Source organism: Aquarana catesbeiana, linkage group LG01 (assembly GCF_042186555.1).
Source record: "Aquarana catesbeiana isolate 2022-GZ linkage group LG01, ASM4218655v1, whole genome shotgun sequence".
Lineage (NCBI taxonomy): Eukaryota > Metazoa > Chordata > Amphibia > Anura > Ranidae > Aquarana > Aquarana catesbeiana.
In genome coordinates, this window is record NC_133324.1 from 327,808,678 (window position 1) to 327,826,004 (window position 17,327).

General features: G+C 44.0%; 1 protein-coding gene across 1 annotated transcript in view; it reads left to right on the forward strand.

Moving 5' to 3' along the window:
- The window catches only part of POLE (DNA polymerase epsilon, catalytic subunit), a 153,119-nt gene that overhangs the window by 70,765 nt on the left and 65,027 nt on the right, over window positions 1-17,327 (forward strand). The window contains exons 16-18 of the mRNA XM_073630975.1: window positions 2,140-2,247; window positions 2,337-2,465; window positions 2,567-2,669. Of these exons, the coding sequence (XP_073487076.1) occupies window positions 2,140-2,247; window positions 2,337-2,465; window positions 2,567-2,669 (340 nt within the window). The remainder of the gene's footprint in view (window positions 1-2,139; window positions 2,248-2,336; window positions 2,466-2,566; window positions 2,670-17,327) is intronic.

A 17,327-nucleotide genomic window follows, 5' to 3' on the forward strand; every position in this document is an offset into this window, starting at 1 on the left:
GGCCACTCTGTGCAAAACGAGCTGCGCAATGGAGGGAAGTATGATATGTATGTTATTTAAAAAACAAACCCTTATCTCTTTAAGCACATGAGACTCCATTTTATTCATGCTTCTACTAGAAGCTCTCTGTCTCTACTCCCCCCTCCCCTCTCAAGGTTTTACTTTTGCGATTATTTTATTCGCTAGTTTTTAATAACATCTCACACCACCCCTTTCTTATCTATTTGTAAAATAACATGTAATAATAGATTTTGCACTCAACGGACATTTTAAACACAGTGACTGCATCCTGTGATTCTGTTCCTGCAATTGCAGTATTCACTTTTGTTCTTAGAGTCCCAATCAGAAATAGTTCCCATAACATAACTCGCAAGGTAGTTTTTCATGTTGCTGTCACCTCTGCTAGATGTATGTCTGAATTGACAGCTTTTCCTGCAAGGAACCCTTTTGAGTCTTGCACACGGACAAGGTTGTTTTAAAGGCCTAGATCTTCTATCCTGCCTTTCATCTTATTCAGGACATTTTCTTTTTTGTGATTTCTGGATTGGTTCTGGAAGCACGCTCCAGTTTGTAGTTCCATCGTTTCTAGGTGGCTCAGATGGAACCATCATTCAAGTTTATGGTCTTGAGGATTGGGTTTCCCCCTTTACAAACAAGGCACCCTCTTACAGAAAACTTGTGCTTCTTGAATGTTTCAACACCAGGCCTTGTTTTCCAGGTTTCAAGGCTGCCACCTGGTCTTCAGCTCAGACAGTTTTACCTTCAGCAATTGGCTTCAGGAATAAGGTCCCTTAGGCATTCATGTGAGCTGTACACAGTTCTTTAAGCACTTCAGCCACAAAAGATTTGACCCTCTTCCTGACCAGAGCACTTTTTACAATACTACACTGTGTCGCTTTAACTGACAATTGGCGTGGTCATGCAATGCTGTACCCAAACGAAATTTGCATCCTTTTTTTCCACCACAAATAGAGCTTTCTTTTAGTGGTATTTGATCACCCCGGCGGTTTTTATTTTTTGCGCTATAAGCAAAAAAAGAGCGACAATTTTGAAAAAAAAACAATATTTTTTACCTTTTGCTATAATAAATATCCCCCAATTTAAAAAAAAAAAAAAAAAAAAAAAAAAACGTGTTTCTTTGTCAATATATTATATTCATATTAACTGGGATGAGGTGTCCTTAGCTAAGGGTGTTGGTTTCACCAAGCGGACCAAAAATCTTGATTATTTCTTCGTCAGTTTGCGCCAATATGTATTATTCTTCTACATATTTTTGGTTAAAAAAAATTGCAATAAGCGTATATTGATTGGTTTGTGCAAAAGTTACAGCGTCTACAAAATGGATAATAGATTTATGGCATTTTTATTTATTTATTTTTTTTACTAGTAATGGCGGTGATCAACGATTTTTAGCAGTATTGCGACAGACAGATCGGACACTTTTGACACATTTTTGGGACCATTGACATTTATACAGCGATCAGTGCTATAAATATGCACTGATTACTGTGTAAATGTCACTGGCAGGAAGGGGATAACACTAGGGGCAATCAAGGGGTTAAATGTGTATTCCCTCAGCGTGTTCTAACTGTATGGGGATAGGACTGACTAGGGGAGGAGACATATATCGTTGTTCCTACTTAGTAGGAACGCCTGATCTGTCTCCCCTCCCCTGATAGCACAGGGATTTGTGTGTTTATTGTGTGCTGGCTTTCATGCACGCGATCGCGCCCGCCAGCCATGTGCAGTGGGCGCCTCCGGCGGCGAGCGCACGCCCTCTGGTGGCTCTCCTGGGCAAAGCCGTACCCGTATGGGATTTTGCCCAGGAGAGCCATTCTGCAGCAGTAAAAGTATGTGAGCCGGTCGGGAAGCCGTTGAAGGCCAATTAGCTGTTTTTTGGCTGCGTCCCAGGGCTGGCCTACATTTGTGGTTTTTTTTTTGTTTTTTTTTGTTTTTTTTGGCAGTGTCCATTCCTCTTGTAGGTGGCAGGATTATCTCATGATTTAAGGCTTTTTTTGCCCTTGTTGAATTTCAATAAAAGTATTTTACTGTGAGTTAAAAAAATCCTGTTTTATCCAACTTCTCATTGTGGCAGCTGTACTAATTTTATGCAAACAATTTTGATTTGGTCTCTTGAAGAATCCAGCTGCCTTTGACTTCCTGCTTCAGCGTGTGGAGCTAACACTGCGTCATGCCATTGAAGAGGAAGAGAAAATCCCTCTTGAGCAAGTAACTAACTTTCAGGAGGTACATAAGCACTATGATGATGCTTTTGTTCTGTTGTGGGTTTTTTTTCTTCCCTCTAAAACTCATGCTGTTTTTTTATCCATGTTAAGGTTTGTGATGAAATAAAGAAGAAGCTGACTTCTCTAAAGGAGGTTCCAAACAGAATTGAATGTCCTCTCATTTACCATCTTGATGTGGGAGCTATGTATCCCAACATCATCCTCACCAATCGTCTACAGGTTGGTGGAAAGACAGACATTTTGTTTGTGTTCTCTGCTAGGTAAACAATGAATAAAACTCTTCTTTTATTAGTCTCTGATAAACAATTCTCTAATTACAGCCTTCTGCTATGGTTGATGAAGCAACATGTGCTGCTTGTGACTTCAACAAACCAGGAGCTACGTGTCAGAGGAGAATGACTTGGCAGTGGAGAGGGGAATTTAGTAAGTAATGTTTGTGTTCATGGGCTTAAATTTTCTGTGTCAAAATGTTTCATTAAGCTGCCTTTGTGATTTAGACCCCACCAACCACTTGGTTTAGCTGCAGGACACTATTATACAAAGTCCGAGCTCCTTCTCCATTCGTTTTTCTACTTATTGCAATAAAAAGTACAAAAGCCAATGTTACAGCAAATAGCAGAAAATGTACTCCAAATGCATACAATTATTCAAGATGGCAGAGGAAACCGATTTTCTTTACATTATATGTGAATTTTCACATAATGTACAGTAGGGAGCATTGGTACAAAACAATGTAAGTAGCATAATTCAGGCCTAAAGCTAAGCCTCCCCTCCAACAGTATCGCAGTTTCAGGGAGGTTCAAAAGCTGAACAGCCATACAATAGAAAAAGACCCCATCCCATGCTCCACTCTCCCAAGTGGGCAGTTTGGTATAAAGTACACGTCTGACTTTGCCTCAAAGATAAATCTCTCTCCCACTGCATATAATCCCACACTCATTGACTACATTGTATGCTGTAATTGTCAGCCTAGGGTCATAGAACAAGGTATAAAAGAAAGGAAAGAACAGAAAGGAAAAGTAGAAGGAGAGAGAATTGGAGAAAAGGGTGCACGACTCCCAGCCAAAGTATAAGTTATCTGGTCTATCTCAAGTGGAGCCTGGAAGATATTTAGTCCATGGATCCCAGCTTTTGTCAGAGGGCCAACTTGTCGTTCAAAATTGCTGACAGGCGTTCGTTAATCATAATCCATAACAGTTTGGCCTTTAACAATTCAAATGTAATTGTGGGGGATTTCCAAGACCTAGCGATTGATGTTCTAGCTGCTTTAAAGATAAATGCAGTTAGTCCACTCATTTGACCCCTCCACTGGGCTTCCCAATATAGCCTGTTGAGATTTAATGAGGTTCGCCTGAGTAAGGGAATGTATAAAATTGTATGTACGAATCCAAAACTTCTTCACTTTTGGACATGACCACCACGTGTGGAACACCGTACCCTCCAGGCCACATCCCCTAAAGCATAGTGGGGAGGCCCACAGGACACTGGAAGCTATTCTAACAGGTACCAAGTACCACCTGTAGAGTACTTTATAACTGGCCTCAATTAGGGAGGTATTAATGTATGTTTTAGATACATACTGTGCCAACTTGCTCCACTCCTCCGTTTTATTCCCATTTTCCATATATAATAGTTTAGTTGAGCTCGAAGTCAGTATAGCAAAGAGTTTAGATATGTGACCTGTGTGCTTGTTGAGGTTCCTACATAGATACTCCATAGAGATAGATGAAGTCAAATGGGAAGTGCGTTTTAATGTGTTGAGAAAATGCATGATGCATGAAAATGCTTCTGTATCAGGAAGCTGATAATTTTCTCGTAAGAGTTGTTTCAATAAGGCACTCCTATGATCACATGCATCCGTAATATGCAGTCTGAGCTCCTTCAATGTCCAACACTGGGCTGGTACAGCCCTCCCTTCTGCAACCATAACCACACTTTTTTCCCAACCCCATGACACCAGGTAGGGTTGATGCCACTAGGGTCGAAAATGCTATTACTCCAATATTCATTCTTAACCAGTTGCCGACCAGCCGCCGTAGTTATACTGCAGCATGTTGCCTCGGCTGCGCCAATCGACGTACTGGTTCGTCGGTTTGTGCACTGGCTTTTGCAGGCACGCACCGTGGGAGCTCGCCCACAGGTCCGGCGGCCACCTGCGATAGCGGGAAAGAGAGGCAGAACAGGGATCTGCCTTGGTGAACAAGGCGTATCCCTGTTCTGATGGGGAAGAGAGAGAGAGAGATCAGCTGTTCCTAGTGATCAGGAACAGCGATCTCTCTACTCCCAGTCAACTATCCCCCTGACAGTTAGAAAGTTTCCCCTGACAGAACACTTTACCCTTTGATCACCACTAGTGTTAACCTCTTCCCTGCCAGTGCCATTTATACAATCAGTGCATTTTTATAGTACTGATCACTGTATTTGGTGTCACTGGTCACCAAAAAGTGTCACTTGGTGTCAGATCGGTCTGTCGTAATCACGCTAAAAATTGCAGACCGCTGTCATTACTAGTAAAAACGTGACTTTTCTCAAGCAGGAACGGTCATAGATGGATTGAATTTTGGCCAGTCCTTGCGAACTGGCCGATTTTCGATCCATCTTTGGCCAGCTTAAGGTCCTGGAGGGCCGAATGCTTCAGCTGGTGGTCCTGTGTGTTAGTGTCAATTTAATTTTAGAGGAGCTGTACGCGTGCTGAAATTTTTTCCTACTAGATAGTTTCCAGTGAAGTGTTCTGTCGGGTTCTACAGCATACAAGACATTTTATTCAACTGTAAACTTTTTACTTTGGGGGCCTTTTTGTCACCTTGTGCATAAAGGCAGATTTTTATGGATATGGTTTGATGGGTGTGGTCCTCACAGATCCCCGAATTTAAGCCTATTTTAAACCTTTTGGGATTAATTGCAAAGTCATTTGTGAGCCGGGTCTTCCTGTTACCTGACCACACAAATGCTTTTTTTGGCTGTATGGGCATTCATTTCCACAACTTCTTGTGAAATTTCTTCCCAGAAGGATTGAGGCTGTTATGGCTGAAAAGGGGAGGTACAACTCTGTAAGTGCTCATGTTTTTGAAACGGGAGGCCCAACAAGGTGTGACGATCAGTTTTCCACAAACTTTTGACCACATAGTGTATAGTCGGCATACCAAGAAACCCTTTTCATATAGAGTTTATTACCTGTGACATTTATTTCCACATTGTGAGCAGTCATCCCAGGTCCTGACCAGTGTTCTATACTGTACATATCTAAGTAGTATACTGTTAATACTGTTTTTCTTTCTAATTCATTGAGGGATATTGAAGTTCAGATACTGTTACACTGACTACATGCGGATTAAACACTGGAAACATTTTAAGACAGCCCCAGGATAACCCCCTACACCCAGCATGCCTCATATTTTTGTTAGTGTCCTAGGAAAATGGACATCTTTTCTTCAGCTCTGCTGAGAAATATCTTTTTACCTGAAATGTTATCTGTTGGTACTGGGCTCTGCTTTGTGGTACTTTTCAGACTGGAGTGTAATGGTAGAGGTTAGCTGTAGAATGCTTTCCATGTTCAGAGCCATGGCAGTAGCCCCAGGCACGACTCGGCCTCTGAGGCTTGGTTCACACTGGTGCGATGCGGGAACCCTGCAAATCCAGCACGGGTTCCCTTATTGCACCCAACTCGCAGGCAGTTCACACTGCCATATGCGAACCTCCTGCGGGTGTCAATAGAAAGTTAATGACACCCCCCAGATCGGTTCGCATATCGCAGTGCGAACTGTCAGTTTGGACATGAATCGGATCGCATATGGGTGTGAACCAAAAAAAGGGTCCTGCACGACTTTGATCCAAATGCGATGCGAGTTCAACCATACAATCTGTATAGCTGAATTAGCATTGCATGTTATTTGCGGTGCGAATCATGTGAGGACGCACAGTGCACTGATGTAAACCAAGCCTGAAGGCTTACTCATTTTGAAGGCTTTTGAGTAAAGCCCATACTCCCCTAGTGGTTCTGGGGGGCATCTCTTCTGTATTCTCTGAGGGATCCAGCACATGCAATCTGCAACCTGGCACCCCTATAGTTATAGGGTTTATGTTTTTGGGTTTTTGGAGGATTCCTATAGTTATAGGGTTTACGTTTTTGGAGGATTCCTTGGCTCCGGGGGGGGGGGGGGGGGGGGGGTGTAGGTAGACCGTCTTCTACCCTGTTGTCGCGGACCTCCACATTCATTAGGGATTTTACAGCCACATGGGCTCTACTCTTTGGGGACGCTGACTGCAGAGGCTCTAAGTGCTCTCCAGCTATACCCCCTGCAAAGACCATCTCTGACCCTCCATAGCCCTTAGATCAGACTAATGTGTGAACATCTGACTCACATTCTCAATTCCAACAGTCTGTCTTATTGAAGCACTGCAGTCTCCTGTCATCACATCAGAGTTATAGGAGGTCATTTCATTTCAGGTCATTGTTGTAGTACATCCAGCCTTGGGTCATTTAGAGCTCCTACAGCTGTAAAGTCATTTTTCACTACATCAGCTATTTGAGGTATTCCTTTATGTGGATGGGAAGCACTCCGAAGGGTCCTGGACCCCACCTGAGAGCATTAAAATTGTTCCCTTTTGAGAGGGAATTGCTTAAACTGTGATCTCTTCCTACTGTGGATCCACCAGTGACCCATCCTAAAAGGAATGCGATTGAACAGGTATATATCATGCTTACCTTTTGAGGATTCTGCTGACAGGCAGAATTGTTTCAGAAGTCCCATTCTAAACTGTCTGTCAAACCTGGCCAGATTTAGTTTGTTCTCTCAAAAAGGATCTCAGAGCCCAATTCCCACTTGGCACATAAAACTCGGATTTAGAGAATCAATCATTGATCCCTCTGCAAACCCTTGTTAATGAAGGGCCATCCCCACTTCTACATATTGGAGACTGCTTATGCATCCTGGTGGTCCTTTTAAAGCAATTGTAACCCTAAAAAAAAAAATTATCCTGTTCCTAGTAAAGCGGTTGTATACCCGCTGAAATGTTTTTTTTTTTTTTTTTTTTTTTACCCCTGTAAAGCAAAAGGCATAATGAGCTAGTATGCACCGCATACTAGTTCATTATGAAATACTTACCTTAGAACGAGGCATCGGTATCTTACCTGGTCCACGCCGAGGGAGCTGTCATGTTGCCTCGGCGTGTCTTCCGGGTATCGCGGTTCCAGCGCTGTGAGTGGCTGGAGCCGCGATGTGATCATTCCCGCGCATGCGCACGGGAGATTTCTTACCCGGCAAGGTCCGGCAGTTGCCGGGCCTTCAGCCAAGAATCCCCTGTGCGCATGCGCCGCTGCAGTCAGCGGCTCATAGCAAGGGGAATATCTCCTAAACCGTACAGGTTTAGGAGAAATTTTTTTTTACCTACAGGTAAGCCTTATTATAGGCTTACCTGTAGGTAAAAGTTAAAAAAAAGACTATACAACCACTTTAAGCAGGATATACAGCATAGTGCTTGTGTGGTGACATTTGTCCCTCTCTGCTGTACAATACCTGGTTGATCTTGCCTGTTCCTGTGTCCCCTTTAGTGTGCTTACCATAGTAATCAAGGCTGCTGATTCATGATACCGTGGTCAGTTTATGTGCCTCCGTCAGCCCGCAGTCTCTCCTTCTCCCCCTCCGTACCTGCCTGTCAGCTCAGGAGTCTGAGTGTTAGCCATCTCCTCCCCGCCCCTTCCCCTCCTGCCTCTATGGCTGTACAATCACTAATCCCAAATCCTGGGATCCCTTCTGTTACAGAAAGATATATCTGTGTTTTAAAAATTATGCAGTGAAATACCTTATTTCAGATCGCCGCTGTTTGCTCACGTGACCTCCCATTGCTCTTCTACTCTCCATCTGGCTGACTTCATTGGGGAATCTCAGCCCCCCCCCACTGTAGTCCTCAGATCAGGGAAGGAGAGCGGTGCTCTAAAATAAGGTATTTGGCTGCATAATTAAAAGAAAAAAGATACTGCACAGTATATCTTTCTGTAAAAGAGGGGATACCAGTCTGGAACTGAGCTCTAACTAACCCTAATGTATACTCTACTGGAAATGCCCCCATGCACCTGGCCCCTTTAGTCCGGTTGGCTTTGTAAGATCAACCCCTTGAGTTTTCTGGCAGTCTCACAAGTTTATTTCACACTCCCTATGGGCTAATGCGCTGAGAACATAATATCTGGTAAACCTTGTTTCTTAACCACTTGAGCCCCGGACCATTATGCTGCCTAAGGACCAGAGGTCTTTTTCCAATTTGGCACTGCGTCGCTTTAACTTTTAATTGCGCGGTCATGCAATGCTGTACCCAAACGAAATTTGCGTCCTTTTCTTCCCACAAATAGAGCTTTCTTTTGATGGCATTTGATCACCTCTGCGGTTTTTATTTTTTGCGCTATAAACGGAAAAAGACAGAAAATTTTGAAAAAAAATGATATTTTCTACTTTTTGTTATAAAAAAAATCCAATAAACTCAATTTTAGTCATACATTTAGGCCAAAATTTATTCGGCCACATGTCTTTGGTAAAAAAAAATGTCAATAAGCGTATATTTATTGGTTTGCGCAAAAGTTATAGCGTCTACAAACTAGGGTACATTTTCTGGAATTTACACAGCTTTTAGTTTATGACTGCCTATGTCATTTCTTGAGGTGCTAAAATGGCAGGGCAGTACAAACCCCCCCCCCCCCCCAAATGACCCCATTTTGGAAAGTAGACACCCCAAGGAAATTGCTGAGAAGCATGTTGAACCCATTGAATATTTATTTTTTTTGTCCCAAGTGACTGAATAATGAAAACAAAAAAAAATATTTACAAAAAGTTGTCACTAAATGATATATTGCTCACACAGGCCATGGGCCTATGTGGAATTGCACCCCAAAATACATTCAGCTGCTTCTCCTGAGTATGGGGATACCACATGTGTGGGACTTTTTGGGAGCCTAGCCGCGTACGGGGCCCCGAAAACCAATCACCGCTTTCTGGATTTCTAAGGGCATACATTTTTGATTTCACTCCTCACTACCTATCACAGTTTTGAAGCCCATAAAATGCCCAGATGGCACAAAACCCCCCCAAATGACCCCATTTTGGAAAGTAGACACCCCAAGCTATTTGCTGAGAGACATGTTGAGTCCATGGAATACTTTCTTTTTTGACACAAGTTGCGGGAAAGTGACAATTTTTTTTTTTTTTTGCACAAAGTTGTCACTAAATGATATATTTCTCACACAGGCCATGGGCATATGTGGAATTGCACCCCAAAATACATTTAGCTGCTTCTCCTGAGTATGGGGATACCACATGTGTGGGACTTTTTGGGAGCCTAGCCGCATACGGGGCCCCGAAAACCAAGCATCGGCTTTAGGATTTCTAAGGGCGTTAAGTTGTGATTCCACTCCTCACTACCTATCACAGTTTTGAAGGCCATAAAATGCCAAGATGGCACAAAACCCCCCCAAATGACCCCATTTTGGAAAGTAGACACCCCAAGCTATTTGCTGAGAGGCATGGTGAGTATTTTGCAGCTCTCATTTGTTTTTGAAAATGAAGAAAGACAAGAAAAATGTATTTTTTTTTTTTTCTTTTTTCAATTTTCGAAAGTTTGTGACAAAAAGTGAGGTCTGCAAAATACTCACTATACCTCTCAGCAAATAGCTTGGGGTGTCTATTTTCCAAAATGGGGTCATTTGGGGGGGGTTGTGCCATCTGGGCATTCCATGGCCTCCGAAACTGTGCTAGGCAGTGAAGAGTGAAATCAAAAATTTACGCCCTTAGAAAGCCTGAAGGCGGTGCTTGGTTTTCGGGGTCCCGTGTGCGGCTAGGCTCCCAAAAAGTCCCACACATGTGGTATCCCCATACTTAGGAGAAGCAACAGAATGTATTTTGGGGTGTAATTTCACATATTCCCACGGCATGTTTGAGCAATATATCATTTAGTGACAACTTTGTGCAAAAAAAAAAAAAAAAGATTTGTCTCTTTCCCGCAACTTGTGTCACAATATAAAATATTCCATGGACTCGACATGCCTCTCAGAAAATAGCTTGGGGTGTCTACTTTCCAAAATGGGGTCATTTGGGGGGGGTTTGAACTGTCCTGGCATTTTATGCACAACATTTAGAAGCTTATGTCACACATCACCCACTCTTCTAACCACTTGAAGACAAAGCCCTTTCTGACACTTTTTGATTACATGAAAAAATAATTTTTTTTTGCAAGAAAATTACTTTGAACCCCCAAACATTATATATTTTTTTAAAGCAAATGCCCTACAGATTGAAATGGTGGGTGTTTCATATTTTTTTTTCACACAGTATTTGCGCAGCGATTTTTCAAACGCATTTTTTGGGGAAAAAACACACTTTTTTAAATTTTAATGCACTAAAACACACTATATTGCCCAAATGTTTGATGAAATAAAAAAGATGATCTTAGGCCGAGTACATGGATACCAAACATGACATGCTTTAAAATTGCGCACAAACATGCAGCGGCGACAAAATAAATACATTTTTAAAAGCCTTTAAAAGCCTTTACAGGTTACCACTTTAGATTTACAGAGGAGGTCTACTGCTAAAATTACTGCCCTCGTTCTGTCCTTCGCGGTGATACCTCACATGCATGGTGCAATTGCTGTTTACATTTGACGCCAGACCGACGCTTGCGTTCGCCTTTGCGCGAGAGCAGGGGGGGGACAGGGGTGCTTTTTTTTTTTTTTTTTTTTTTTTCTTTATTATTTTTTTGCTTTTTTATCTTATTTTTAAACTGTTCCTTTCATTTTTACTTTTTTTTTATTAATTTTATTGTTATCTCAGGGAATGTAAATATCCCCTATGATAGCAATAGGTAGTGACAGGTACTCTTTTTTTTAAAAATTGGGCTCTATTAGACCCTAGATCTCTCCTCTGCCCTCAAAGCATCTGACCACACCAAGATCGGTGTGATAAAATGCTTTCCCAATTTCCCAATGGCGCTGTTTACATTCGGCGAAATCTAAGTCATGAAATGCTCGTAGCTTCCGGTTTCTTAGGCCATAGAGATGTTTGGAGCCATTCTGGTCTCTGATCAGCTCTATGGTCAGCTGGCTGAATCACCGGCTGCATTTTCAGGTTCCCTGTTGGGACAGGAAAGCCAGAGAAAAACATGGAAGACGGTGGGGGGGGGGGGATTCCCTCCCACTGCTTGCAAAAGCAGTCTAGAGGCTAATTAACCGCTAGGATTGCTTTCACATGAAAGCCGACCGCTGGCTGAAAAGAATGATACCAAGATGATACCTAAACCTGCAGGCATCATTCTGGTATAACCACTCAAAGTCCAGCAACATACCAGTACGTTGCTGATCCTTGTTAGGCATATATTGTAAACTTTTTTTCCATGCAGCCTGTGGGCTGAACGAAAAAAAGATATTGATCGGTGGGTATGCCCACCATTAGAATACCTCCCTTCATCCACCCACTTCTAATGATGGGCATACATGCACCATTTATATATGCCGAAGCATGGGGGCATCCTCCCGCAAAAGGCAGGAGCAAATTGCTCCTCCACCCACTGCTGCCCCCACGCTTCGGCATATATGCTGAAGTATGTAACTGTGGTGGTGAAATCACCTCCGACAGCGCTGGAGTCACGGCTTTATATATCGTGGGAGCAAACGCTGTTGCTGTCAAGATAAATAAATCCGTGCTGCAACTGAATGGCGTACCTGCTAAGCAAATGATGGTTAACAATAAAACAAAGTAACATTACAGTATAACAGTAAGACTTACCATACCTGCAAAGCAAATACAAAAAAAAAAACATAGTAAAAAATAAAACATTTAACGCAACCTGTGCCTAAAATATATATATGCCGAAGCATGGGGGCATCCTCCCGCAAAAGGCAGGAGCAAATTGCACCTCCACCCACTGCTGCCCCCACGCTTCAGCATATATGCTGAAGTATGTAACTGTGGTGGTGAAATCACCTCCGACAGCGCTGGAGTCACGGCTTTATATATCGTGGGAGCAAACGCTGTTGCTGTCAAGATAAATAAATCCGCGCTGCAACTGAATGGCGTACCTGAAAACAATAAAATGGTTACCAACAAAACACAGTAAACGTGAAAGTATAAAAAATCTGAAAAGCAAACATGGTAAAACATAATAACAATAAAACATTGCAGAATAGAATAGAGTAAAAAAGAGCAGAACAATAGAGCGAGAGAGAACAATAAAACAACAACTATTTTTGTTTTTTTTATTTTATATTTTTTTTTTTGTGTTTTTATTTTTTTTTTATTTTTTTTTTTACACTTTTTTTTATTAACTTTTAACTTTTGTAACTCGTTCCAGGTTTGGGTCTCTCAAAATGCAATGGCATCTTGGGAGACCCTGTGTTAGTGTGCCTAGTCTGTGCAGTGCTGAACCCTACGCTAATACTCAACTAATGTATGGTAGCGTTCAAAGCATTCACCCATGCAAAGACCAGGATTGCCAGGACAGGAGGGACAATAAGACCGGGTGTCACGCCTAAATCCGCGCTTGCTGCAGACACGACATCTTTTTTGGGGGGCTTTTTGGGTAGGGGTACTCGGGATGGCATAAAGAAAATGCCGCTCATGCAGCCGGCTTACTGCATTTGGTTGGGGAAGGTGAGGTAGAGCACCGTCTGGAAACAGAAGGGCTCTGACGATCTCTTCCTGGAATTTAAGGAAGGATCCAGTCTGTCCTGAAGCTCTGTATAGCACATGAGCGTTCAGCAAAGCCAATTGAAATAAATAAACAGACACTTTTTTGTACCAGCGTCTGGCCTTACGGGCAACTAGGTACGGCGCCAACAACTGGTCGTTGAGGTCCACCCCTCCCATATTAAGGTTGTATTCGTAGACACAGAGGGGTTTCTCCACAACACCAGTCGCCGTAGGAATTTGGGTCGTCGTGTCTGCATGAAGGGAGGTGAGAACGAAAACATTCTTCTTATCCCTCCACTTCATAGCGAGCAAATTATTATACTTCAAGCAGGCTCTCTCCCCCAGCCTAAGACGGGAATCTACAAGCCGCTGGGGAAAGCCCCGGCGATTAGGTCGCACGGTGCCACATGCTCCAATCTGCTGATCAAACAAGTGACTAAAAAGTGGCACGCTCGTATAATAATTGTCCACGTACAAGTGGTACCCCTTTCCAAATAAGGGTGACGCCAAGTCCCACACTATCTTGCCAGCGCTTCCTATGTAGTCAGGGCAGTTTGTCGGCTCTACGTGACTATCTTTGCCCTCGTAAACCATAAAACTATATGTATAGCCTGTGGCCCTGTCTCAGAGCTTATACATCTTGACCCCGTATCTGGCACTCTTATTGGGAAGGTACTGTTTGAATGACAAGCGGCCAGAAAATTTAATCAGGGACTCATCAATGCAGACAACTTGATGGGGGGTAAACGAGTCTGCAAAACTTTGGTTGAAGTGGTTTACGAGGGGCCGAATTTTGTAGAGCCGATCGTATGCAGGGTCTCCACGAGGACGACAGAGTTCATTGTCGTTGAAGTGCATGAACCGCAAAATCTGCTCATATCGTGCCCTGGCCATGGAAGCAGAGAACACGGGCATATGGTAAATTGGGTCAGTGCACCAATATGACCGCAACTTACTCTTTTTATTCAACCCCATGAGGAGGGAAAGGCCCAGAAAGGTCTTAAATTCGGAGATCATAATTGGTCTCCAATCTCTGGCAAGGGAGGACTGGGGATTAGCGGCGATGTGTTGACCAGCGTATAAATTGCTTTGGTCCACAATAGATCTATAGAGATCTTCGGTGAAAAACAGTGAATAAAAATCCAGTGGCGTAAAGTCAACTGTTTCCACCTGAATTCTGGGTTGGCCAGTGAAAGGGGGAAGTACGGGTGCTGCAGAAGTGGTGGGTTCCCAATTCGGATTGGCCAATGCAGCAGGAAGGGCACGACGGGCACGACGGGCCTATCTTTGTCTTCTTGGTGGCAGTGGGACACTACTAGTGCTTGCCACCTCGCCAGCTTGAACTGCACTTATGGGACTCGCCACGTCACCACGTGATACTGCAGTGCTGGATGTACGACCAGGGTGTACTAGGCCGCTGGTGCTTGCCAGTTCACCAGAAGGAATAGCGGCGCTAGTACTTCTCTGCTCCATACGAGAGCCCTGCGGTTCTTGCACTTTAAGGACAGAAGAAGATTGGGGTCTGGTACGCCTGACCTTAGCAGGGACCACAACTCTGTCGTCAGAGCTATCTGTCATGGAGCCGCTGTCCTCTACAGGTTCGTATTCTGAGCCTGAACTTGACAGATGAGTGACTTCCTCTTCACTATCTGTCATACTCAGAAACGTGTAGGCCTCTTCACTAGTGTACCTTCGATTTGCCATTTTGGGCTCTAAATTTAGGGGTACACTAGTGAGACTCACAGGCAAAAAAGCTGCTGACTGTCAGCGACTATCAAAACGCTACCAAAAAACTGTTAGCGATCGCAGGGATCAGGCCTGACTCTGCGAACGCTGCAGTTATGTGTGCTTAGTGTTTTGTAAGTGTCAGTTATCGATCGATACTGCACTTGGGTGGGCTGGGCAGGGCTGGGCCGAGGAGCAAAACGCAGGTGCTAGCAGGTATCTGGGCTGATCCCGCTAACACTGCGTTTCAGGGAACCCTAAACTGCTGGGGAGTATAGATCTGATCGGATCAGATATCGATCCGCTCAGATACTATAGCACTAAGGGAGGTGTATGCTGCGTGCGTGGGTTTTAGCGGTACTGGCGCTAACCTGACGCTGCCTGGGGCGACGCAGACCTAAGCTGACCCTAAAAATGTAATTTATATCACCGCCGGGCAATTAGGGGATTAAACCTTTATAGGGTAATAAACGGCGGGTGCCCTAAAACTATAATAAACTGTAATAAACTGTAATAAACTACAAAAAACAAACTAGCTAACCAGCGTCACCCGTAACACTTATACGGTGATCGCTGGTGAAAGGGTTAACTAGGGGGCAATCAGGGGGTTAAAACCTTTAGCAGGTAGTATATGGGGGTCCCTGTCGCTATAAAACACTGACAGCGAACCTATATACTTACCTCCCTAACTAGCGTCACCTGTGTCACTAATACAGCGATCAGAAAAACGATCGCTTAGCGACACTGGTGACGGGGGGTAATCAAGGGGTTAACTTTTATTAGGGGGGGTTAGGGGGGTACCCTGGACCTAAGGGGGGGTACCCTAGACCTAAAGGGGGCTAACCTAACTGCCCTAACACTTGTAACTGACACAAACTGACACCAATCCAAAAAAAAAAAAAATGCTATTGGTGTCAGAGTGACAGGGGGTACAGGGGGGTGATGGGGGGTGACAAGTGTGCCTGGCGTGTTCTACTGTTAGTGTAGTGTTGTGCAGACTTACTTGATGTCTTCTCTCCTCGGCGCCGGATCAAAAAGACCGACTCGAGGAGGGATGACATCACTTCCTTTCCCTCTGTTTACATTACAGAGGGAAAGGAAGCATTCTCATTCGCCGGGAGCGATCGGGAGGGGGTGGCCAACAATGGATGGCCTCCCCCTCACCTCTCATCGCCCGGGAAGAAATGGCGACCACCTCGGGCACCGGGGGGGGACCGATCGGACCCCCCACCCGCGGAAGGCAAATCACGTATATGTACGTGATTTTGCCTGTCCGTGCCACCTTGCCGACGTAAATCGGCGTGAGGCGGTCGTCAAGTGGTTAAGATTGGTTGGCTGTCTGGCTAGGGAACCCCTTCTCTGTCATGGGGTTTCCATCCTCTTAATCCTAAGGGTATGGTGTGGACGGCCTTGGCTTTATCATGTAGACCGGCTGGTCTTTTATTTTGTTCAGGCCTGTTTTTGTCCTAGGTTCCACCTTGAGACATGTTCCTGGAAGTTGTTCCCAGTGCTATCTTCTGTTGACCACATGGAGTTATGGGTCTTTTCTTCCCCACTTGGGAATTTGTTGTTTCACCAGCTTTTTGCTGGTTTTCGTCAGTGTTTTTCAACCTGTTTGTAGTCGAGGCACCCTTTAGAATTGCGCACAACCCTGGGGGACACTAGTCTGAGGGTTCGTTCACACAAGGAGCTGCATCCAAGCCTGAGCGCCTTTTTGCGTGTACTGTTTTTTAAATAGGTTGCTCTATGCTCGTGAAACATGCAAAAAAAGTGCTGGCATGATTTTTAAATTGAGCCGCACCAATATACATGGTACGTGCGTTTAAGTGGGCACAAACAAGCATGCAATTTGTGGATGCATGGGGGTGCCATTAAGAATTAATGATACCCATGCTCCATTGCATAAGGCGACACATTTTTGTGTGGTGTGAGAAAATGTTTCACGCATCTTACCACACTGCACATGGTGTGAAAAGGCCCCAAAATGTAGTTTGTAAGACGGACTTAGGTGCTTAGTAGGTTGTAAATCCCTTGTCTAGCACAAAATCCTCCCTCCTGACACAAATCGCACCCCCCTTGTTAAATCACCCCCCATTCTAGGAAAACCCCCCCTCCCCCTAAATCCCTCCTCTTTGCCCTTGCTACAGCTAATTGACAGCAAGCCCTGTGCAGTCTGACTCTTAAAGTCTTACTAAACCCAGGGCCCTGCATTCACTATATATGGTTTCCCACAGTACACAGAACATGTAAATGCAATTATTTTAGTAAATCTAAACTGCAATTGCTAAATACCTTTTCTCATCAGCAGTATATAGGAGTCTTGCGATTTTTATCAGTTCCTGGTAAAGCTTGTAGGAGGAGTTTTCATACTCCACTGAGATGGCCTTTCAGGATCCAGGACCCCTGACCTGCTGTCTGGATAGTGCTGATTGGCCCTGTGCTGATCATATGCACTCTCCCAAGAAAAAAAAAAACTCTGGCAATACACACCAAACTGAGCATGTGACACTTGACACCAAAGGCTCTGTACTATCCAGACATTTTCTGTCAGTGGAAGAAGAGGAGGATCTGTGCATACAAGATCAAGCAGCTTTCTTACACAATGCAGAGGGTTAACCCCTTAGGTTCCACAGTGAGTAAAACAAGCATGCTTTACTTCATATACAGATGATTTTACTGTTGTGGG